The sequence below is a fragment of the Nannospalax galili genome, unplaced genomic scaffold (assembly GCF_000622305.1).
Source record: "Nannospalax galili isolate Female #2095 unplaced genomic scaffold, S.galili_v1.0 scaffold841, whole genome shotgun sequence".
NCBI lineage: Eukaryota > Metazoa > Chordata > Mammalia > Rodentia > Spalacidae > Nannospalax > Nannospalax galili.
Genome location: NW_008345000.1, coordinates 2260565 through 2285476, shown reverse-complemented (window position 1 = coordinate 2285476; position 24912 = coordinate 2260565). Strand labels below are relative to the sequence as shown.

The following is a 24912-nucleotide window of genomic DNA, read 5'->3' as shown; positions in this document are numbered from 1 at the left end:
TATTTGAAAGCTGTTCATCATTTACTCAAATATTTATTAGAGTTCTCATATATTTTACTTATGTACCACTGTCCTGTCCTATTTTACTCATTAAGTCAGGAATGTTTCCAGTTCTCTTCTTTTTAACAAACTAAAACCATCAATAAAAATCATAACCAAGACTCATAATAAACTTACATGACAAAGCATGTCATTTTATGTGTAATTTTAATGGCTAATCTCAAATTTATGCTTTTCATAAAAACAGCTTTCAAATATTTTGAACTTAAGTTTTACGAAAGTTAATCTTTGAATTCAATACTTTGTTTTAAACACCTTTTCAATGAAATTTCAAAAAAATTTCCAAATGCAAACACATTTATTCAAAGTGCTATTCAACTAAAAAATGCTCATGCTGTTTTGAAAATGTTAGAATTAGATGAAACTTCAAGTATCTGACCTTAATAATATTTGTACCACTGTGGACATGCCCTCTTCAGAAGGGAAAGGAAAAAGCTTTATACTTTAGTACCCTTGTTGGAAGGTATGAGCTTGTCATGATGAAGAGGAGCAAGATCACATATTGAACCTAAAGGTAAACATTTTCAAATATAGAATAACTAAAAGTAACCTCAGTGAACATTACATAGTTCATAAACTCAAATAAAATCAAAGACTTACCTTAACACAACCTTCCAATGCACTAAACTTAAGTACAGCCTGAAAAGGTTTTCGGTCAATAGGACATGAAGCCAGTGTCTGAAAAATGATTAACAAATTATATATTTACAAATTATCTTTAGATCAAACTATACTAAATACATCTATAACTTTCCACTATCATAGAAATACATTTTTTTCAAAGATAAAGGAGATGAAATAGTCTCAGACTGTATCACACCACAAGACAACAAATACCTTAATTCCAATATTTACTTAATATTAGCTAATGGGAATACAATGAACATGAAAGATAAAATCTCCACTATTAAGATCCCATTAAGATCTATTGCTCCACTGAAAACTATGTGCATAATGAAAGCTGCTGTCCTGTAAAGTTGACTGTAATGCTAAACTTGTGCAGTTATAAATTAGCTATAAAAAGAATGTCTTAGGCAAGTCATTTATACATTTTAATATTGTGTGACTTAACATTTTCCCCAAATTAATTATTCTGAATTGTGCTAGTAATTATGCCAATAAGTATTTTAAAAATATGGAAGAGGCCAGGTGTGGTAGCACACACCTTTAATCCTAGCACTTGGGAGGCAGAGGCATGGGGATCTCTGTGAGTTCCAGGACAAACTCGTCTACATAACGAGTTCCAGGCCAGCTGGGGCTACAGGGAGAGCTGTCTCAAAAAGACCCCCCCCCCCCAAAAAAAAATGAAGAATTGGGTATGGTGGTTTTTAATCCTAGCACTTGGAAGAAAGAGGCAGGCAGGTCTATATGAGACCAGCCTGGTCTACATAATGAGTTCTAGGCCAGCTGGGGCTACAGGAAGACCCCATATCTCGGGGGGAAAAGAAAAAAAAGAAAAAACATTCTTCCACCTTTCCCTGGTAACCTAGATAAGGCCTTCAGAGATGGGATTCTTACGCATTCTTTTGCAGCTATCCAATTTCCTTTAAGATATTGAGGGTTAAGCAATGTTTTCTTATTTTTTTTAAAAGTGTACTCAAAAGTTTCTTTTTAAAAAAGTGTTTAATCATACCTTTTTTAATTAGGTTACCAGTCTTTTTTTCAAACTGAATAAAAGATGTTTTGTTTTGTTTTTTAATTTATTTTTATTTTATGTGTATGAGTATAATGCCTGCATGTAGGTAAGTGCACTTATGTCATGTAATACTCAGGGAAGTCAGAAGAAGGTGTCAAATTCCCCTGTAACTGGAGTTACTGATGGTTGTTAGCAGATGAATGTGTTTTCTACTAGGATAGGAGCAAAGACCACAATCTACTATGAAAACACTAAAACACAGTATCAATATCTATAGTTATTTAAGTAAAAGAAGTTTTTAACAATTTAATAGTAATTGTTCAGAAGATCAAAAAGTAATGAAATTGAGATAACTCATTTACATTATTCCTTATTGGAAAATTGTGTTGACTTTTGCCCATATCTACATAGGCTTACATGAGTACAAGCAGAACAGATTAAGTGTAGTCCTTAATCATAGAGTTAACATGCTTTCACAATACTCATGGAGCCATCAGAATGCAGCTAAAATATAAAGTAAGCTACTTTCTACCACTCTAGTGAAATGTGATTTTCTGGCAGAAATAATATGGAAATTAGGCTTTGATATGCAAATACTTCACCAGGCTGAACTGAGGAATGTGACTTTACTATGATAAATTGGTTCTGACAAAGAAAAGATAGCTCAACTTACCTAAACAAGGCCTTAAAATTCTACTGAAAACTTGCTCTACTACAAGCAGCAACGTAGCTCACATCTTTTTTTTTTTTTGGGGGGGGGGGTCTTTTTGAGACAGGGTCTCCCTGTAGACCCAGCTGTCCTGGAACTCACAGAGATCCTCCTGCCTCTGACTCCCCAGTGCTGGAATTAAAGGCGTGGGCTACCACACCCAGCACTCACATCTTTTTAATAATTCATTACAAACAACAATTCTAGATCGATGAACTGGAAATCATAACTACGTGATTGTTTAACAATTCACATAAACTATGAAATTTCTTTAGCTAGGTTATATTATTACATTTATATTAAAAATATCTAGCAGGGCATGGTGGCGCACGCCTTTAATCCAGGCACTTCAATCCCGCCTTTAATCCCGGAGGCAGAGGCTGGCGGATCTTTGTGAGTTCGAGGCCAGCCTGGTCTACATAGTGATTTCCAGGACAGCTGGGGCTACAAGGAGACCCTGTCTCAAAAAGACCAAAAAAAACCTAAAAGTAAAATCTGTCCAGGGCTTTCCATTTTTCCCCAAGCTTTCAAACATTTTTATTTATATTTTAAAGGTAATTTAGGAAACATTCATAAAAAGATTAAACAGTAATAAACGAAGATGTGTTTCTTTCAATGTTTGTTGAAAATGAAGATGTGTAGAGTCTCTGTATTTGCTATTTGCTTTCATATTTGGTCTTTTTGTGTTTGTGGGAGGGTCTTTTTGAGTCAGTCTCCCAGTAGCCCCAGTTGACCTAGAACTCACTATGTAGACCAGCCTGGCCTCAAGATCACAGAGATCTACCTGCCTCTGCCTCTCGAGTGCTGGGATTAAAGGCGTGCGCCACCACACTCAGCTTCATATTTTGTCTTTTGTCTAAATTTAAAAAGTTACAAAGATTCTCTATGCCTCAATTACTTCATTTATAAAGATAGGAATATCAGAATTTAGCCCTAAGTTTTTTACCTGAATAAACTGAGAAAACAATTCTTCAAAGAATATGTAGGATATACTAAGGTCTAAGCAACATCAACCAGTTTACACTAACAAAAACCTAGGTTAATTAACAAAAAGACAATCTACAATATGATATAAATGAAAGTAAGAAACATGATTGAAAGATTTTTCTTGGAATTCCAATCCCCATGATGGGAATTATTCTGTTGAATACATTTATAAAACAAAGACCCAAAGAAATTTTACCATATATTAAATCAGTTAATTACTCAAATTATACAATCTCATTCTTTCCTTTCAAATTTCCTCTGCTGACATCAGTGAAATACCACTCTTTCCTTTATAGCTTTTAAAATGACATGGTTTTAAACTTAGTCATTCCATTTTGATCTGTTTCAAATATTTGGGTCCTAGACAGGATTTTCATTCTTTTTTTTCCTTATGAATAACTGCTCTGAATCTGTCTACTTTCATCTGAGTAACTAGTTCCACTGCTATAGCAAAACAAAAGGAAAAAACAGTAATCAGAAACTACTACTATGTATTATAATCTGTACAAATTTAACTTTCATAAAGATAATTTAGTTAACATAAAAAAAATCTTAATTCGCTTTGACACATGCTTAGCAAATGGGGGAAAAAAACTCTTAAAAATGAGTTCATTCTGCTTTTAGTGATGAGAGAGCTGCCCTGCAGAGGACATCTGATGGTGGACCTTGCCTGCCCCTCCCCACCCACAAGCCTCTGAATAAAATGGCTTGACCACAAAGGGAAAAAATAAGTTCTCTTCCTCAGGTATAAAAAGCTTAAATCAGCAAACAAGCTAAAAAAGGTAAGTAAAATACCTTTGCTGAGGCTAAGAAACAATGATACCCACTTATGATCTTTAAAAAAAAAAAAAGTAGGGCATTTCAGAGAAGAACTAGAAAAGAAATTCAGTTATTCTAAGTTTTCATAGTACCCATAAAAGTATAATTAAAGAATTCAATGAAAAAAAAATCAAAACACGTTTAAAAATATTAAGATCTAGGCTAGAGAGATAGCTCAGTAGTTAAGAGCACAAAATATATACACCTAAAATAAATATACACAAATAAATATACACCTAAAATAAATAAAAATATTAATGCACCCTGTAGGATAAGTATGCTTCTTCACAAATGAAAGTTCATTAATATATATCAAAGCATCAAGTCATACACCATGTGATAATTACATAGATTTAATAGAGAAACTTTATGAGCAGGCTTTTTTTTTAATGGCTCAGACTGGCCTAATTTTAAAGGCATCCCCAAAGGATTCTCATCTTTCCAAGTAGCAGACAGCTACACAGAACACCCTAAAGAGACACTTTGGTTTTCAAAATAAAATTTTCAAACTAAACTTCTAGGCTGAAAAGTTTTAAAAGCTCATATTTAAAGCTAATACAGAAATCTTTTAACTATACTTTTTAAAGTGATTTCAATTTTTAAAGACTATCGCTTTCACTATATGAAAACTATGTTTACCAATCTGATTTCCTGTCATACAACAAAATACCCTCAATTATTCACCCGTTCAATGTGACTTTCAATAATTTCTAAAATATCTAATTAGTTTTATAATCAACATATCTAAGAATACCATTCAACTTTATGATACAGCTACAAAATTAAGGAGAAATTGCTCACTGTTGTACAGAGTAAAGCATATTAGAAACAGAGCACATATTTTATAGCAAATGCTCTGTACTGCAGTTATATTGAGTTAAGGAGGCAATTTTGAGAGAAAAAAAAAAATCATCTTTCCTAATGATTTCAGTAAAACATACCCTAGTAGTCTGTCGCGTTGTAAATTCCCAGCTCAGAAAAACCCATATTTAAATGTAAGAACAGGAAACCTTCCTTATTTGGGAATTCAGGATTCTTGGTTTCTAATATTTCTTGCTTCCTGATGCTGCTCTATCCTCAATCACAAAGGCTGCCTACAGATAGCCCCTCCTAGAGAGAGAGAAGCAAGTGTTAAGGGTAAGTGTTTAAGACTAAATCTCAATACCTAACGCTTATAGGTAGGTTTTCCTATTCATTGGTATCTAGAACATCTATCTCTGTAACTAAGAAATAAAGCGTATTATGTACAAAACTGCAGTTCAAAAATAAGAGATGACTTAGGAATGCATACCATTAGAGGTTGGTGTTTATCTTAAACTGTTGATCAGCATCTACCCTTTCCAAGACAGCTAGCCATGGATCTCCAAAGACCTGTAGTTGGGCTTCATGTCCCCTACCACATCTATCTTTCAAAACAGTCTTTGTCAATGTACAGTAACAAAACTTTGGTTCTTTACACCAGCTTTCAGTATATCCATACAAACAGCTATCAGTAAAATTAATAGTAACAAAGTGTTCAATCTATCCATCCAGATGGGATTTTTTTCCTGGTCTCCAAGATTCATTCTAAAACTAGATAAAACTACATTTTATCTTAATGTCCTCCGTATCTATTGGGTAAGGTTTTCTTTTCCTAGTATATAAACAGAAAACTCAGTAAAATACCTGTATAAATTATTTAAATATTCTGACACACTGGGCTATACAAAATGATATATCAATTTACCTGACTGGTGAATAGGATATTAAATCAAGGTACTTATATATATTCTTTAGGTAATGAGTACTCACATTGCAAAAAACACTCATTGTTCTACCCAAGGACAGGATTAGTTCACAAGATAAAAAGCAGCAGTGGGTCTAAAAAAAATTATCAATAATTCAAGTCATGGAGGAGTCAGAAGTATCTCCCTACCCTACTTGAAGGATAAAAATAGAAAGCCCTGATCACCTATTTTACATATTATGCTTTAATTAATTATTGTTCAAAGAGCACTGTGTTAACAGAGGTTTGTGCTACTTTTATAATTTTTTTAAGACCTAATATTTGAAGAAAAACTGGTTGAAAAAAAAAAACCAGAAAAAACTTCGAAAAAACCATCTAATCACCAGAATGATGTGAAAATTTCCACTTTCTGAATGAAAGAATATGTATAAATCTATCAGTAGTTAAAACATAAGTCAACTACTCACATCTTGCTTTTTTGTTAGATTAATCAATGTTAAAACATATTCTTCACCTGTTTGTATTGAGCATTGTTCAAGAACTGTATGTCACCTTGTAAGATTCTTCATTTCTAGTCTCATGAGAGCACAGCACCTTTGCCCACTGTCCAATTTTTATTTCATTAACCTTACTTCCTCAAACCGAAGCTGTCAGCATTTCATAGAAATAAAAAACTGAGGGCTGGAAAGATGGCTCATTGGTTAAGAACACTGACTGCGCTTGCAGAGGACCCAGGTTCAGTTCTCAGCACCCACATGGCAGCTAACAATCGTCCATAACTTCAGTTCTGGGAGATCCAATACCCTCTTCTGACCTCCGCAGGCACTGCATGACAAAGGTGCACCTACACACATGCGGGAAATACACTCATATATATAAAGTAAAAATAAAATATTTTTTTAAAAAGAAAAAACTGAGTTGAGGATAATTTGCTCATTCAGGGAAACTGATTACATTTTAGTAAATCTTGAAAGGAAAAATACATAAATTATAAAGGGAAAGAACCTCAGTAGTTATCAAGAATATACTAATTACACATACTGTATATACTTGCAAGTCTTTTTAGTACAGTAAGGCTAGGTAGGGTATAGCTCAGTGGTAGAAAATGTGCTTAGCATGTATGAAGCTTCAGGTTCAATCGTCAGCACAAAATAAATAAAAACAACAAAAAACATAGAACTATTATATACTCTAAACCTGTTTTTATTTAGTTATTTATATTTTATGTGCTTGAATGTTTTGTCTGCTTGTTATTATTAGTTATTTATATTTTATGTGTATGCGTTTGTTACCTGTTTGTGCACCACATGTATGCAAAACCCAGGGAGGCCAGAAGAGGGCATCAGATCCCCTCAAAGTGGAGTTCCAGACTTAGTCACCACATGGTTGCTGGGAACCAAACCTGGATCCTCCGCAGGAGCATCCAGTGTTCTTAACTGCTGAGCCATCTCTCCAGTCCCTTAATGCTTTAAACCTATAATGTTTCTAAGTTATCAAACCTTAACTCTTTTTTGTTTTAGTCTTTTTGAGACAGGGTCTCCCTGTAACCCCAGCTGGCCTAATACAGGCTGTGGAGACCAGGCTGGCCTCGAACTCACAAGAGATCCACCTGCCTCTCCCTCCCAAGTGCTGGGATTAAAGGCATGCACCACCATGCCCAGCACAAACCTAAACACTTTAAAAGGCAAAATTTTAACTACTTCTTGGTAACTGTGCCAAGAAAAATCCTATCTTCTTAACCACTGTATGGTGGGGTACCTTGTCTGTAGAGAATTATAAATATGATTAGTTATTACTACTTCTAATGGCACATCAGACTTTCTAGGCTTCCCCTTTCTAAATATTTTAAATGTGAGAGCCCAGATAATCAAGGCTAAACTTCTGTTATGTTCAAAACTCTATAAAGTGAAAATTGTGTCTTTGCTTGTAAATATGCATAAGATAAACTCCTTAAGCTGGGCTGGACAGACAGCTCAGCCATTAAGAGCACTTAGTCTTGTGGAAGACCCTTTCCAATATCTCACTGGCTTGGTGAGGTTTATGGGGATTGCAGTGTGCCAAGCACAGTGCTGGCCACCATGGAGCATCAGATAGTCAGACCCCTTCAAGTACCCTTTACTCCAGAGTGGAGAACAGACACATAAAGAAGCATAGCATATGACACAAAGGGGCAACAAAGTGCTGTGGGAGTGTAGATACCCTGCACTGAGGTGCAGGAGCTATGCTGGGTGCACTCCAAGGATGCACAAATGACTGGGGAGAGGGAACACCACCACGCTCAGCACAGAAAATCAAACAGTTCTTTTAAAACAAAACAAAACAAAACAAAACAAAACAAAACAAAACAAGGAGCTGGAACAACTCAGTGGTTAAGAGCACTGACTGCATTTGAAGAGGACCCAGGTTTGGTTCCCACATGATGGCTAACAACCACCTGTAACTCTAGTTCCAGGGTATCCAACACCCTCTTCTGACCTCCATGGGCATTGCACAACACAGGTGCACTTACATACAGGCAGGCAATACACTCATACACATAAAATATAAAATAAACAAGGAAAATACTACACGTGAGAAAAGTGTTGAGTATTTTATATATGTTGTCAAGTATTTCCAACTTCAAAATAGTCTACAAGGCTTAAAAATATAGCTAAGTTTGGACCAGAGAGATGGCTCAGTGGTTAAGAGCATGGCAGCTAACAACTGTCCATAACTCTAGTTCCAGGAGGTCCAACCCCCTCTTCCGACCTCTGTAGGCACTGCATGACACGGGTGCACTTACACAAATGCAGACATAACACTCATACACATAAAATAAAAACAAATGAACAATAAAAAATTGTTAAGTTTACTGTTGTTTAGTAGAATTAAATACGTGTACAGACCAGAGTCTAGCAGTTTGATTTCTCGATACCCCAGAGACACCTCAAACATACAACATGATGAAGCTTATGGCTACACTGAAAGACGCACCTGAGGTGGTAAAGGAAGGAGAATCAAAATCACATCTATACATCCTGTCTTAGAAAAACACACCCATTATTTAGTTCAAAGTTCTTAATTATGCAATCAGGAAAAAGACTGAACTGAAACCTTCAACACAAGCACTAACAGGTTTTTCACCCACTCCCCGCTCAAAATAAACAGACAACACACAGATCACAAAGCTAGCCCAGGTGCACGAAACTCAACATACTTTACACAAACTACTTTTCTCAAGATACATTTTCTTAGTCCCTTCTTGCCATGACTAGCTTAGGTTCTAATGTGAATTAAATCAGCTCCTATACACATATGAATTTAACCAGCATAACGAATCTCTTGCAGAAGTTAGCCAGAAAGACAGCCTTCACTATATATTACACCAGTTCTTTCTACAGTACAAAGGAACACACAAGTAAAAGGCAATTCTGAAAACCCTAATCCAATTAATTTTCAAAGTACTTAAGGACACGGAAAAATTTGGCTTTTGCTATTTTTGTAGTACTGTGGATCAAAAACAATGAGAAATCTGAATGCAGCTAAATGTTAATTTTTTTTAAGGTGTACGAGGGTATTGTCTGCATGGATAAGTGCACCCGTGTCGTGAAATGCCTATGGAGGTTAGAAGAAGAAATGGGATCCCCTGGAACTGGAGTTAAGGATGACTGTTAGTTGTCATGTGGGTGCTGGGAATTGAACTTGGGTCCTCTGCAAGAGCAGTCTGTGCTCTTAACCACTGAGTCATCTCTACAGCCCTCTAAATGGTAACATTTTTGAGATGTACCTATTTTTACACACTGACAAAATACTAAGCCAGAAAAGACGTGATTGTTATGAAAAACACTAAACTTTTGATTTCATAATTTATAACAATAGAGTTTATGATTAATATGTGCTTCAGTGCTTCTGGCCCAAACTGATTCAACATAATACAATCAAAGCCCCAAATACCCTGTTTCTTAATTATTTATACTCTATGAAGAATTTCAGTAAAATCTCTGAAGACTCTCAAGTTAGTTCACATTGAATTAAAAAGAACCATTAAGCTGTTAAGATCTGGGTCAAATTACAGAACATAACATACAAGACCTGCAGCTTTAAAGTAATGAAATTTACTTTGGTTATTCCCTAAGTTGCTATAAAGAAGTCAATTAGCCTGTGTGAAAATTCCAAGAAACATAAAGCAAAAAGCAAACAGATGTTAATAGTAGTACAAAGATAATGTCCTACAAGAGTCCAAGAGTCAGGAAGTGGTTTGATCCATTCTTCCTGGAAGTTTTTTTTAAACATATATACTTTAAACATTAAAAAAGAATGAAAAGCTGGGCAAAAGAGCATTAGAAGGAAATATGGGGAAAGAATTTAAACAGGGAAATTTGCCTAAAATAGTGGGAAAACACATTACTATGAAATAACTTATGAAAGGCAGTATCAACTCTTTAAGTGAAATAAAATCATGATTGGACATTGAATGCAGTAATTTGTCAACTATGGTTAATACTTATTCTTGAACTTACCTCTGCCCATTTAAGAATACAGGTTATACAGAAGACATGATTACAACTTTCTGGAAAACCAACTTCCTTCCCTAACAGGTAATTAAGACATATTGGACATCTGTCTGCTTCACTATACAATAGGCCAGTGGTGTGAGTATTATTTCTGTTTTCTTCACCTGTAAAAAAAAAATAGTCATGTATGCTTTCAAGGTTTCCAGAACCAATGACTTGTTTATAGCAATGCTATATACTCTAAAGGCCCTCCAAAATGACAAACATCAATCAGCAGCCCCTGCATGTTAAGTGTGTATGTGTGTGTGCGTGTATGCGTGTGTGTGTTTATGGGGAGGGTAGGGGATCCTAGGAATTTAACCCAAACTTGTACATAACAACCTTGTACATACCCTACCATTTAGATACATTCTCAGCCAACTTTCTTATATAGGGGAAGGGAGAGCTGAAATGAATTTTGATTAAATTTTAAAATACCTGCCTGGTTCAAAATGTGTAAGTAAAAATGACTACAGTGACAAGCCTATCAAATCTACTCAACCATCCATCCATTTCCCTTCCATATAACTCTTTTTTATTTTCTTTTTTGTCTTTTTGAGACAAGGTCTTCCTGTAGCCCTAGTGGAACTTGCTACGTAGACCAGGCTGGCCTCAATTTCAGAGATCTACCTGACTCTACCTCCCACGACTCCTAGCTATCCAACAGTAACTCAAGTTTCTTTTGTTACTCCGTTTTTTTTAACGCATAAAAAAGCAACTCCTTCTCCTCCCTCCCCCAGTTAAGACAGGATCTCAATAGGTAGACTAGCCTCAAACTCAAGATCTTCCTACTTCAGCCTGCCAGGTGTTGAGATCACAGGGGTGAGCCAAGAAGTCAAGGTGAATCTAATGTATGTTCTGCCACATTTCCTTCTTCACACAAATATTAGAATACTATACTCAACTAATCTGCTTTTGAGAAGAAGGTATTAACGGACATTCATTTGGTTATGGCGAACAATGCTTCAATGAATTTTTACTTTACTTTTTTCCCCCACAGTGTGAGGATGGAACCCAGAGCTTTACAAATGTTAGGCAGGTACACTACCACTGAACTTAAATTCCCAACCCAATGACTTCACATTTTAAAAAGTGTATCTACAGAATCAATTCCTAAAAATGGAATTACATATAAATTTATATGACTAAGACACTGTCAAATTTGTCTCTATAGGATTTGTAATAACTTAAATTCCTAACAATAAATGTAACCAACTTACACTGGCTCCTAAGCAAATAATGGGAACTGTGAAAATCCAACACAAAAAGAAAAAACAAGGAATGGAAACAATATACAGTGAGCTGGGAGGCACAAGCGTCCACACTAGTGTCAGATCTGCAGATTAAGTCTTCCCAAATAGAGGAACTAAGGGTAACACTGAGAAGTCAGTACTAAGCCAGGACACTCAAAGAGAGCTACCACAGTTCCAGCATGTGTCCAGGATAAATCAAACACAAATTCTGTAAAGAATAACCTGAATTGGGCACTCAAGATTCTATAGATTAAACTTATCAAATATGAACTCACAAACAAATATTCCCAAACCTAAGAAAATAACCCACCTTGACTGAGAATCAGCAGAAACAAATTTAGAAATCCACTGGATTCAAATATCAGAACTTTCAAATACCATACAGAATGACTAAAAAGCAGATTAGACCTAGAAGAAAAGAATACTTCTGAACTAAAACAAATTTGTGGACACTCACTATATTTTAGGAGATAGAAATGGAGTTAATTGTGAAAGATTTTTTTCATACATGAGGCCGAAGCAAAGTATTAACATACTATTAAATAAAGTTCAGAAGAAAATACAAAAAGAAATAAAGAATTAATGACAGGAAATGATTAAAAACACAAACCAGGTAGGTATAGTGGTACATGCCTATAATCCTAGCACTTCAGAGTCTGAGGCAGGAGGATTATGAATTCAAGGTTAGCCTGGGCTATACAGTGAGTTCCAGGCCAGTCAGGGCTATATAACATAGTGAGACCCTGTCTCAGAAAGAAATAAAAGACCCTAGACACCTCTCCATCACTTGGGGGTTGATTACATCAAGATAGACCTGCTACTTCCCTTGTGCAAGTATTTATTGTATGTTGATCCCAGCTTTACAGCAGCCTTAAACATAAACATAAACCAAAAACTTCCCAGTCATCAGACATGACCAAATAAATTGTAGTGATTGTAGTGGGCCTATTTCAGGAGCTGGTTATGAAATGGGGGGGGGGGGTTGCCTTTTGTCAAAACTAAATCATGGAAGAAAAAAAAAAAAAAACCAATCAACATATAAAGGAAACACACATATGGTAAAAGAGGATGAAATGAAAAGTATCCACACCTAGAAACAATGGAGCAGAACTGCAACTCAGGGACTTAGTATAAGTCTTGAAAGCAGAGGGCCAGTACAGCCAGCAAGCCTAACAGACTGGATCGGAGTAATGGGATGTGTGGTAGGAGGAGAGAACCAACTGCTCCAGGTTGTCCTCTGATCACACGTGCACACTGGGACACAGAAGTGCCAAGGCACACATGTACTTGAAAAAAATGGGTACAACTGTTTTTAGTCTTTTTTTGCGATAGGGTCTATGTTGCACTTACTGGCCCAGTAAGACCAGGCTGGTCTCAAACTCACAGAAATCTGTTTGCCTCTGCCTCCCAAGTGCTTGATTAAAAGCATGCACAACCATGGCTAGCCTAAAAAAAAAGTTAATTTGAAATGGTGAAAAACTGAGAAAAGACAGATCATTTACAAAGAAAACGACAACAGGACCAAGAAGAGATTTCTAGACACCAAGAAATCAAACAATGGTTAAGTTATATCTTCAAATGCTTAAAAAAAAACAACTATCAATTATCAATCCAGAATTATATACCCAATAAAACTATCTGTAAGGTTTTGAAGAGTAAAATGTAAACACAGTAACTTGGAGTATGTCACCAATAGAGACACATCAAGGTATTTTTCGAAATGGATGGAGTGGAAAGAAAGTCACGTTAACACTGTCCCTACAAGTCATCTAATTTTTGGTGTTTCAAGAACAAAAACTAAAATAATGGATAATGTAAAAATTGAGTAGGATGAGTCAGTGTTGTCAGGCCCTTCTGCTGATCACTAAGATTAGCTTTAGAGGCAGAGGAAAACACTGCAATGGGATCTAATCCCAAGTGTTCATCCCTAAACATTGGGCATATGAGAAACACTAAATGGACATGGGTTGTGTGTGTGTATTTCTGTGTACGTGTCTGTGTGTAACAGTAATTTAAAAAGAGGTCAGGAATTCAAGTGGGAAGGGGAGAGGAAAGCATACGAAGTTCTCAAAAAATTTATTTTAAAAATTTTTTAATGAGGACTGGGGAGATAACTCGGAAAAGTGCTTGCCAGTTTCCAGAACACACATTAAAAAAGCTGGCATGGTAGTACATGCTTGTAACTCCAGCACTGGGGAGGCAGACAGGAAGCTTATTGGGGCTTGCTGGACAGCCAACTAGCCAACTAGTAAAGTCCCAGGCTAGTCTCAACCCTGTCTCAAATAAAAAAGTGGAAGGTTCCTAAGGAACAACACCAGAGAGTATCCTCCTCTGGCCCTCACCCACACATGACCATGGACTTGCGAATCCAGGCCACCCAGGGCTACAGGGAGACCCTGTCTCAAAAAGGCCAAAAAAAAACAAAACAAAAAAAGCGTAATCAATCAAAATTAAAATTTAAGAAAAAGTGCACAATCCTGCCAGGTGTGGCGGTGCATGCTTTTAATCCCAGCTCTCGGGAGGCAGAGGCAGGCAGATCTCTGTGAATTTGAGGCCAGCCTGTTCTCCATAGTGAATCCAGGACAGCTGGGGCTACAGGGAGACCATCTCCAAAAGACCAAAAAAAAAAAAAAAGTGCACAACCCTTAGTTTCAGAATGTAAAAATAACACAAACTTAAATTTTAAAGTATACAAATAAAAATTTTTGTGACACTAAGCTTGTCTTTCTATATACAAGCTTTACAAAAAATGAAAAGTTACCTTCCATATCTTCAGACTCCTGATCACCCATGGGAGGGTTACACCCAGATTTCTTCTTCATTCTCTGTGTGAAGGGGTTTCCTATAGGATAAATCAAAAGAGAATTTTTATGCTTGCCACCTCCCAATCATATTAATTTATAAAGTATTTTTGAACTGTAAGAAATTTTTTTACACATAAAAGAACACAGTACAGGGGCTGGAGAGATGGCTCAGCAGCAAAGAGCACGGGCTGCTCTTGCAGAGGATGGGTTCAGTTCCCAGCACCCACATGGCAGCTAACAACCATCCTAATTCCAGTTCCAGGGGTCCAACACCCTCTTCTCACCTCTGTGGGCATTGCACAACATGGGGGCACTTACATACATGCAGGCTATGCACTCATACACATAAAATAAAAAAATAGTATTTTTTTAAAAAAGAACACAGTATAAACCAAACCAATCAGTTTGTATATAATAACCCACTACTCTTAATTTCATTTATTGTGTCAGTGCCTGACGTAGGGTGGGAGGGGAACATTAATGCCTTGGCCCATGTATAGAGGTCAGACAATAATTTTGTGGAGTCAGTTCTCTCCTTCTACCTTTTACATAGATTCTCCTGGTCACATTGTCCTGCAAGTGCCTTTACCTGATGAGCCATCTCACCTGCCAAATAATTCCAATACTCTTTTGTAGTACTTAAAATCAAGAAACAAAGAACTACCGGAAAAAGAAATGTGGTAGTTTATCTTGACTAAGAGGATCTAGAATCACCTTGCAGACCAATTTCTGGATATGTCCATCAGGGATTACCTAGATTAGGTTAACTGAAATGGGAAGACACACCCTAAATGTGGCAGCAGCATGCCCTGGGACGTGGTGCAGGACTGAACACAAAGAAAGCTACCTGAGCATAGCATCCATCCTTCTGTGCTTCCTGACTACAGACGCAATGTGACCAGCTAGCCTCCTGCTCCTGCTGTGCGTTCCCCACCATGGAAACCGTTCTTCCAATTCTAAACCAGAATAAACCTGTCCTTCAATTGTTTATTGTCAGGTATTTTGCCACTGTAACAAGAAAGTGACTAACAGAAGAAGCTTTACACAACTATTAGAAAGTAAAGGCTAAATGATAAAATCCATAACACAGAAATAAGTACAATCCAAAAGGATGCAGGAAATCAATGTCTCTTTTAGAACAGTTCTCATGAATTCTATTTTCAATGATAGTGCCTTTTCATATCAATCTACAGTCTCTCCCTGAGATTTTCTAGCTTACCTTCCACTTTGAAAATATTTTATTCTTTATTCATTTTCATCTTCAAAAAGATATTTATTATTTTTATTTTATGTGCATACGTGTATTGCCTGCATGTTGTTAAGTGCACCCGTGTCATGCAATGCCCACAGGGGACAGAAGAGACTGTCACATCCCCTGGAACTGGAGTTATGGACAGTTGTTGGCTGCCAAATGGGTACTGGAATTTGAACCCAGGTATTCTGCAGGAACAGCCAGTGTTCTTAATTGCTGAACGATGGTCCCTCATTTTCATCTTTTAAAAATAAACTGTTCAGCCAGCCAGATAAAGGCAGTTAAAGGCACTTTCTGTGCAAAGCTGACGTCCAGAGTTTGATCCTCAGAACCTATGGTGGAAGGAGAGAAACAACTCAGGACAGTTGTCCTCTGACTTCCATACGTGCACTCAAACCCAAATAATAAACAACATTGAAATAAGAGTTTCAGACACTAAGATATTAGTCATAAAAAGAGGTAGCATCCTTCCCACTGAGGTTTATTTTGGCACTTATTTGCTGTTGAAGACTCTAGGCAAGAATTTTGTAGATGATTCTGAAGGCATTATCATCATGGAAAATTTAGAGTTCATGAAAACTACTCTAAGAAAAATTTATTTTCCTGCAACCTTCTTTACTTATTATAACTTTTCTTCAATAGAACTTGTACTATTACATAGAGCAGAATCATATATGTTGAAAACGGATTGTAATTATTACAACATATTTAAAACTATGATCATAAAGAATTTTAAAGATGCAATGTCATTTCTAAAACAGATATAAAGTGAGACCAGAGGGCTTTCAGTTCTGAGTAAAAATGGAATTAACACATGCCACTTTGTTAATACCACTGAATGAAATTTTAAAACTCTGAACGCAACAGCAAGTGGGCAGGGGAAGAGACCAGATCTGATATATCACACTGGCAATTTATTCTTCCTACCTATCTAGAAATCAATGGCCTGAGTTTGATGACCTTAAGATCTAGAAAGGGCACTGGTACTGAGCGCAAGCTTCTCTAGAAGGTAATTACTCTGGCCAGTCCAGATACTGAGAAGTCTTTCTCTTCCTTATTTTTTTTCTTTTCCTCCTTCACGTTATTTATTTATTCATTTGTTTATTTGTTTATTTATGTATTTATTTTTGAGATAGAGTCTCCCTATATAGCTGTGATGGTTTGAATGAAAATGTCCCCCACAGCCTCCAAGTATTTGGACATTTTGTCCCCAGATGATGGCGCTGTTTTGGGAGGTCTTAGAAGGTGTGGCTATCCTGGAGGAAGCACGTCACTGGGGGTGGGCTTAGAGCTTTTAAGCCTTGCCAGATCCCCAGTCGCTCTCTTGCGACTGTGTCTGCCTGATAATGTGAGAGCTTAGCTTCTGCTGCTCCTGCTCCAGCCACCTCCAGCCACCATGCTCCCCTGCCATGACAGACTGTAATTCCCCTGGAACTGTAAGCTCAAATAAACTTCCTTCTACAAATTGCTTGGGTCACTGTTTCTATCACAGCAACAGAAACGTGACGAATACAATAGCCCTGGCTGGCCTGGAACTCCTGGAACTTACTATGTAAACCAAACTGGCCTCAAATCTCACAGAAATACACCTGACTCTGCATCCTGAGTGCTGGGATTAGAGGGATGCACCACCATGCATGGCTCAGAAAGAAGACTCTTAATATTCAGAAAGAGAAAGAAAAAAATTGCTTTTTTTCTTGTTCCTCATGTCCCAAAAGCCACTCGATGCAATTCTGTGGTAGTGGGCATAACTACCAAGAGTGAGAGCAGCAAGAGTGTGAAAAGGAGAAAGGAATCATCTACACAGACTGAAGAAACCACGGGTCATCCTTGTTGATGTCACATACCACATAGATACTGACATAATAACAGAAAGTAGAGTAAATAAAAGCCAAGTCTTCTGGCCAAGAACCAGAAAAACAGTGTCTCCAGGAATTTAGACAATGCCATGAGCATAATGAAGAGGAAAGAGTTTAAGAAAATAATGGTAAGCTATTCACAAATTCCAGGTCTATCCTTGAGCATGTGGAGGAGGGGGGCATTTAATAACTCAGAGGTTCTGAAATCAAAAACCCTTTGTAGGTCACATACGCGATACTGGGTAGGGCACACAATAAGACAAATCAACAGATACCAATAACAAGATTAAATACATAAGAGCAATGGGTAAATCTGCTACATGAATTACTTAATGGATGGAAAAAATTAAATAAGGTATAAAAAGTTTCAGTCGGACTTGGTGGCACATGCCTTTAGTCCCAGCATTCAGGAGGCAGATGCAGGCAGGTCTCTGAGTTCAAAGCCAGCCTGGTCTACGTAGTGAGTTCCAGGACAGCTGTACAGGGAGACCCTGTCTCTTGGAACCAAAATGCAGTAACTAAATTTTAAGCATTACATAGACTCAATAGCAGAAAAGAAATTAAAAGGTAAAGACTGGATTTGACAACAGATCAATAAACTGTCAATTTGAAAATCAGGAAAAAAAAGTACTGAAAAATGTTTTAGAGGCATTCTAAAACCTAACATCCAAGCTGGAGAGATGGCTCAGCAGTTAAGAACACTAGTTCAAATCCCAGCACCCACATGGCAGCTAACAACTGTCTATAACTCCAGTCCCAGGGAATCCAACAGCCTCTTCTGACCTCTCGGGCATTGCATGGCGTGAGTGCACTTACCTACATGCAGGCAATACATGCATACACATAAAAAAATTATTTTTAATTAAAAAAATTTAAAAAACCTAACATTCATGTCTACAGTCCATGTCTACTTTACCTTAATGATTTTTAAATGTTTAAAGATTAACATGACAGAGCAACTGTGGACAAGACTAACATGTTTTTTGTTTGGACTGGCAGCGTCACAGTTTGTTCTTCTAATGGTTTCTAGTTATTGCCAACAAAGCCCAATCCAATTTCTATCTTCAAAGATGATCTTGCACAATACTGAGTTTTCCATCTCTCTTGTATCTGCTACAGCACTGAAAGATACGAGACAACACAACCTGCAGAGATACAGAGATTAAAAACAAGAGGCAATCACTCAATGGTAGAGCAGGAGGACCTACAACGTGTGAAGCCTTGGGTCGGATCCAGTATAAAAAACAAAACAAAACAAAACATATGCTGGGCTTGGTTGCACAGGCTGTAATCTCAGATATTTCCGAGGCAGAGGTACAAGGATCAAATTCAAGCCTGCCATCCACAACAAAGTGCAAGGCCAACCTGTAGGTAGTCTTTGCCTATACATAAGAATCCCTGAGTTTCATCCCCAGTATGAGAGAGTGTGGGGGAGATATGAGAATTTTCAACAACTCTACTGAATTCCAAGAGCTGTAATGACATTGCAGTAGATAGTTTTATCTAGTCTGAGGACCTACATCTACCATAGCTGTCTCCCAGGTAGGTTAACTCTTATTTGACAACTTTCCAACCTACATTGCAGCATTTTATTTTTAAAAAGATAAATGAATGTCTTCTATGTACCCACATAGTGAAGAGACGGTTCAGCAGTTAAAAAGCATTGGCTGCTCTTGCAAAGGATGTGTGTTTGGTTCCCAGCACCCAAATGATAACTAACAACCATCCATAACTCTAGTTCCAGGAAATTCCAACACCCTCTTCTAACCTCTTTGTGCACTGCATGCACATGGTGCACTTATATACATTCAGGCAAAATACTTATACAAATAAAATAAAATTTGATTTTTTTTTTTTTTTTTTTTTTTTGTCTTTTTGAAGCAGGGTCTCCCTTTAGCCCCAGCTGTCCTGGAACTCACTATGTAGACCAGGCTGGCCTTGAACTCACAGAGATCCACCTGCCTCTGCCTCCCAAGTGCTGGGATTACAGGTGTGCGCCACCACACCCAGCTAAAAATGGATTTTTTAAAAGTCTGATGAATCATAGAATATGTGCTACCACTATTTTTCCAGATGAGAAATAATCATAGAATAGTAATACATATGTCCTCCAACAAATTCAGTAAATTATGTATAAGATATGGAGAAGGAAATATAAGTGTTGGTTATATAACCTTCATTTATTCTAATTTATGAAAACGCCCATTACAATCATATTCATCTCCCTCCATATCTTCTCTGATGCCTGTCCTCTTCCCTAATAGGCCCCCTCTCTATTTTTACATCTTTTCCTTATATTTTTCTCTTTTCCAAATCCATATAAGAGTAAAAATGTCCAATGTCTGAGTAGGGCTTGCCTCAATTAACATGATGATTTCCAGTTCATTTTTTTTCTTGCCATCACTAACTTAAAAGATAAAGTCAAACCTAAAGCTCCTAAATCTTTTTCATCAGTGAGTCCTGATGCCTGTTATGTCAATTGAAGAGAAGCATTGAGTTTACACTGAGAAGATAAAACTTCATGTCTAAAAGGACCAAAAGGAACAATGAGATGTTAGACTCATTTCACAACTAAGCATCACGAGACCGTCGGAGCACTTAGAATCAAGAGCAGTATACCCTAACATCTGGCAAGCAAAAGGGCAAAGAGAAAAAAAGGCGTTCTAGAGAGCAGAATGGAAATAGAAGATCTGGCTGTGGACTCCTTTGATCTTTCTCTTCTAACCAAAAAGGGACAACTAGCAACCAAATGGTAATTCCTCCCTATCCACCAACCTTCAAACAGGGAAATAGGGGTAACTAGGCAGGACAAAAAATAAACCAACAAACCTATCTTATTTTGCCCGTGCTACTTTAACGAAGTATCTAAGGTTGGATAATTTATAAATAATAGAAATTTGTTTCTCACAGAACAGGACATAGGGAATCCAGTGTCAAGGTCCTGATAGGTTTGTATCTAGTTAAAGGACCAGTTTCTGCTTCCAAGACAGTACCTTATTGTAGTGACCACAAATAGCATAAGGGACAGATAGGCAAGTACCTGTAAAGAAGACCTCTCCACTTTACATGAAATTAAGAAACCTGCAGAGCAGACCAGGTGGTGGTACATGTCTTTGAACCTCTACAACCGTGAGCTAAGTAAACAACTTTTGTTTAAGTACCCAGCTTCACATATTTCATTATAGTAGCAGAAAACAGACTAGGAGAATTATCCAATAACTCATATGAGCATAAGCTCCTTAGAGTAGTTAAGTACCTATATTAAACTAATATTTATGTAAGTATATTTTGCATTAAGCACAATGGCAATGAATGCTAAATCTCTAAAATTACTGTTGTGTTGATTTTCAAGCCCTTAGTACAAAAATAATCTGAAAGTACAATAACTAAATCAAAATAGTCTTGTTCATTACAACATACCACAAATATTCTCCTCCCTCAAAATAGGAAAAATTAAACCAATACTAGTAAGATACCAGGCTGCTGGGCTAGGATGCAGGTTAATGGCAGCGTCTGCCTAGCATGGAGAGATAGGGAGGCAGGAGAGACTTGGGAAGCAAATCAGTTTGCAGGGTTCTTTAGGTTTAAAAAAATTTTTTTTAATTTAAAAATTTAGAAGAGCCATATTTGGTGGAACGTCTGTAATCTCAGCACCTGAGAGGTTTTGCCCTGGGAGGACCATCAGTGCAAGGCCAACAAAGGCTACTGGGGAGAGGTAGGGATGGTAATTTATGTTGTTGTTTTGGTTTTAGTTTGTTTTGATTTGGGGGGAGGGGAGTGTGCTTTGGGTTTAACCAAGTCTGACACATTCATACACTCTGCCACTAAGCCACTCCCCTAGCCCTGAAAAGGTGATTTATAAATGAACGAAGTGAATAAATATTTTTAAAAAATATATATTGGGCTGGTGATACAACTCTACTAGTGGAATGCTTGCCTAGCATGCACGAAGCCCTAAAACCACATAAACCAGAGATGGCAGTGAACACCTATCATCTTAGCACTTGGGAGGTGCAGGTGGGAAAATCTAAGTAAAAGGTCATCTTCAGCTACATAGCAAGTTCAAGACCAATCTGGGCTACATGAAAGCCTGTCTGGGAAAAAAAAAATACACTAATAGTTGAATTTTGGAAACGTCCAACTAGATCATATAAAGCTTTTAGAGACTAAGGGCTATTAAGATTCTACACTAAATGTAGTCGTACTGTTAATATTACAAACTATGAACTACCTTTTCAAATGAAGTCTCTAATCGGTCAGTCTTTCTGCTATGTTCACTATGACGTCACCAACCTTCGTAACAGGTGATTTGACTTGCGGACACAAGAAAGCATGTCAATGAGCTATGTTGGCAAGAAAAGGAGAGAAAAGGAAAGCTGAATGAATTCATTTCTAAAACAAACTATTCTAAATGACAGGATAATTCAAAGAGCAGTCCGCAAGTAACTCAGATATTAACCCAAGGTCCTTAAGGGTCTATCAAATAAGCCCCAAACAAAATAGTTCCTTAAAGTTCAAAAATTATGGCCCCCCCAAAAAATTATTATTTTCTTTCCTTAAAAAATTTTTTTGAAGCATGTCTTTGCTATGAAGAAAAGACAGGCTTTTCAACAAATGGAACTAGAGAAATTGAAATTCCACATGTAAAAAAGAAAAAAAAAAATCAAGCTAGAACCCTATCTCTCACCCTGCACAAAACTATCTCAAAATGGGTTAAAGATCTTAACACCTGAAACTTTGAAATTGCTATAGGAAAAATATAGGTAAAACATTTCAAGATACAGGCATGGGCAAGAGTTTTTCTGAAATGGACAGGAACTAGTCCCCAAAACTGATAAATGTATTGCATGAAATTAAGAAGCTTCTGCACAGAAAAGGAAATAATCACTAGAATGAAGAGTGCCTCTAGAATGGGGGAAAAATCTTTGTCAACCGCACAGAGAATTAATATCAAGGATACAGAAAAAAACTGCAAACCTTAAACACCAAAACATCTCAAATCATACAATATGGACTAATGAGCTGAACAGACAGTTCTCAAAGGAAGAAACACAATGGCCAATGGATACTTGAAAAAAAGTGTTCACCATCTTTGCAATCAAGAAAATGCAAAAAGTAAAACTGCTTTGAGATTCCATCTCATACCAATGAGAACAGCTTCCAACGAGAAAATAAATGCAGGTGAGCACTTGGGAAAAGAGGAACGCTGATTCATTGTTGCTGGAACTACAACATGTGCAGCTACTATGGAAATGAGCATGGGATTTTCCCCCAAAATAGAACTTCCTACAAAAATGGGTTCCTGAAAACCACTGTGATATGAGCCAGCAGCATCACTCTTAGGTCTACATACAAAGGACTCCAGGTCAGCAAGCACAGATATACTTGGACATCCATGTTTATAGCTACACCATTCACAATAATGAAAACATGGAACCAGTCTTGATGTCCATAAACAGATGAAGAAAATGTGATACACAAACACAGTGGAATTTTATGCAGCCATAAAGAAAAAGAAAATGTCATTTTCAGGAAAATGGATGCAACTGGAAATCATCATATTAAGTAACATAAACTAGTTTTGGAAAGACGAAGTATGTTTTCCTTCATATATGGAACGTAAATTTAAAAGTGTTTGTGTCTATGTGTGTGTTCATAAGTCACAAAACTAGAAAGAAGATCGTAAGTGAAGCGATCTCAAGGGAAGTAGGAAATGCGGTGCTGGAATAGAATACATACAATAAGAAAGCAAATGGGGAAGTTATCTGTGAGAAGGGAACCAACCGAAAGGAAAAACGGAATTGGGGGGGCGGGTAGTAAGGGAGATGACTGAGGACGAAGTACAAGGTACATATAAATGAGACAATGCCATGATGAAACCTAATCCTTCATATGCAACCTTAAGAATTTTAAAAGAATGTTTGCAAGCCCAACAAATAAAAAATATATAAAATAAAAGGGAATATAGCCCTACCAAATTTAAAAACATTTTTATCATCTTAAAAGATAAACTATACCTGATGAAGATTTGTACTCACCCAGTTTCCCTAGTTTTCTTTCCTACCCTGCATCCCCTGAAAGAAGACACCAATGTCCCTCTCCTCCTCCCTCGTCCTCTCCCCACTCCCCATTGGTCTTCTCCCTCTATATAAATGTTTTGCCTTTCTAGAACTTTATCCATTAGTTCTGATTTTGAAATGTATATCTTTCATGATTAGTTTAACCCATACCATGCATTATCATTACTTTATTCCTTTTTATTGAGGCATCTCACCTCATTTTATAAATATACTATATTTATTCACCTATAGGTGAACATTAGACTACCTCCAAATTTTTGGCATTAAATTTAAAGTGGAATGCTAAAATTACTTATAACACAAAAGGGCAGGAAATAGAGAACAGATCACGTACCTGTCAGGTTAATATAATTGTTACTATATACAATTACTCGTACCAAATATAAGTAACAAATAATCTTGACACATCAATTAAAAGACAAATTATCTCCCTTAACCAATGGGTACGCATTGTGTCAGAGCTCCATGTTTGGTAAAGCCTCCCTTTCCAGCCCCCACACTTTTAATCCCAGCACACAGGAGGCAGAGGCAGGCAGATCTCTGTGAGTTCCAGGCCAGCTGGGGTTACAGGGAGACCCTGTCTCAAAAAGACCAAAAAAAAAAAAAAAAGCCTCCTTTTCTACTGGATTTTGTTTGTCTGGGTTTTGTCTTGTCTTGTCTTGTCTTGTCTTGTCTTAAGACAGGAGCCTATGTATCACAGGCTGGCCTTGAACTCATCATGTAGCTGAGGATGACCTTAAACTTCAGATCTTCATATTTCCATCTTTGGAATGCTGTGATTACAGATTATAGTTGTGTGCCACCATAAACTGGGTACAGTTTATGTGGCGTTGTGGATCAAACCCAGTAGACAAACAACCGAGCTACATGCCTAGCCCCTAAAATTATTTTTTAAAGTATTTTAATATGGGTCTGGAGAGATGGCTCAGTGGTTAAGAGCACTGACTGCTCTAGCAGAGGACCCAGGTTCGAGTCCCAGCACCCACATGGTGGCTAACAACCATGTGTAACTCCAGGGAAATCCAGCGCCCTCTTCTGACCTCCGAGGGCACTGCACACCATGGGTGCACTTACATACATGCAGGCAATACACTCATACACATACTGGCCCCCCGAAACCAAAAAAAAAAAAAAACCAAAAAAACTCCTGGCTAAGTATGGTGGGATGCACTTGTAGTGCCGGCAACTTGGGGTG

At 37.2% G+C, this 24912-nt stretch overlaps 1 protein-coding gene across 4 annotated transcripts in view; it reads right to left on the bottom strand.

Moving 5' to 3' along the window:
- The window catches only part of Scaf11 (SR-related CTD associated factor 11), a 64525-nt gene that overhangs the window by 27112 nt on the left and 12501 nt on the right, over positions 1 to 24912 (bottom strand). For 2 of the 4 annotated variants that reach the window (XM_008841314.3, XM_008841313.3), the window contains exons 2-4: positions 14484 to 14564; positions 10437 to 10594; positions 661 to 738 (exon numbers count right to left, since the gene is read on the bottom strand). In XM_008841314.3, coding sequence (XP_008839536.1) covers positions 661 to 738; positions 10437 to 10594; positions 14484 to 14544 — 297 coding nt within the window. In that variant the 5' untranslated portion in view covers positions 14545 to 14564. Of the gene's footprint in view, positions 1 to 660; positions 739 to 5152; positions 5322 to 10436; positions 10595 to 12032; positions 12131 to 14483; positions 14565 to 24912 lie in introns of all 4 variants that reach the window. The other 2 variants (XM_029567453.1, XM_029567452.1) reach the window with 2 other exon arrangements.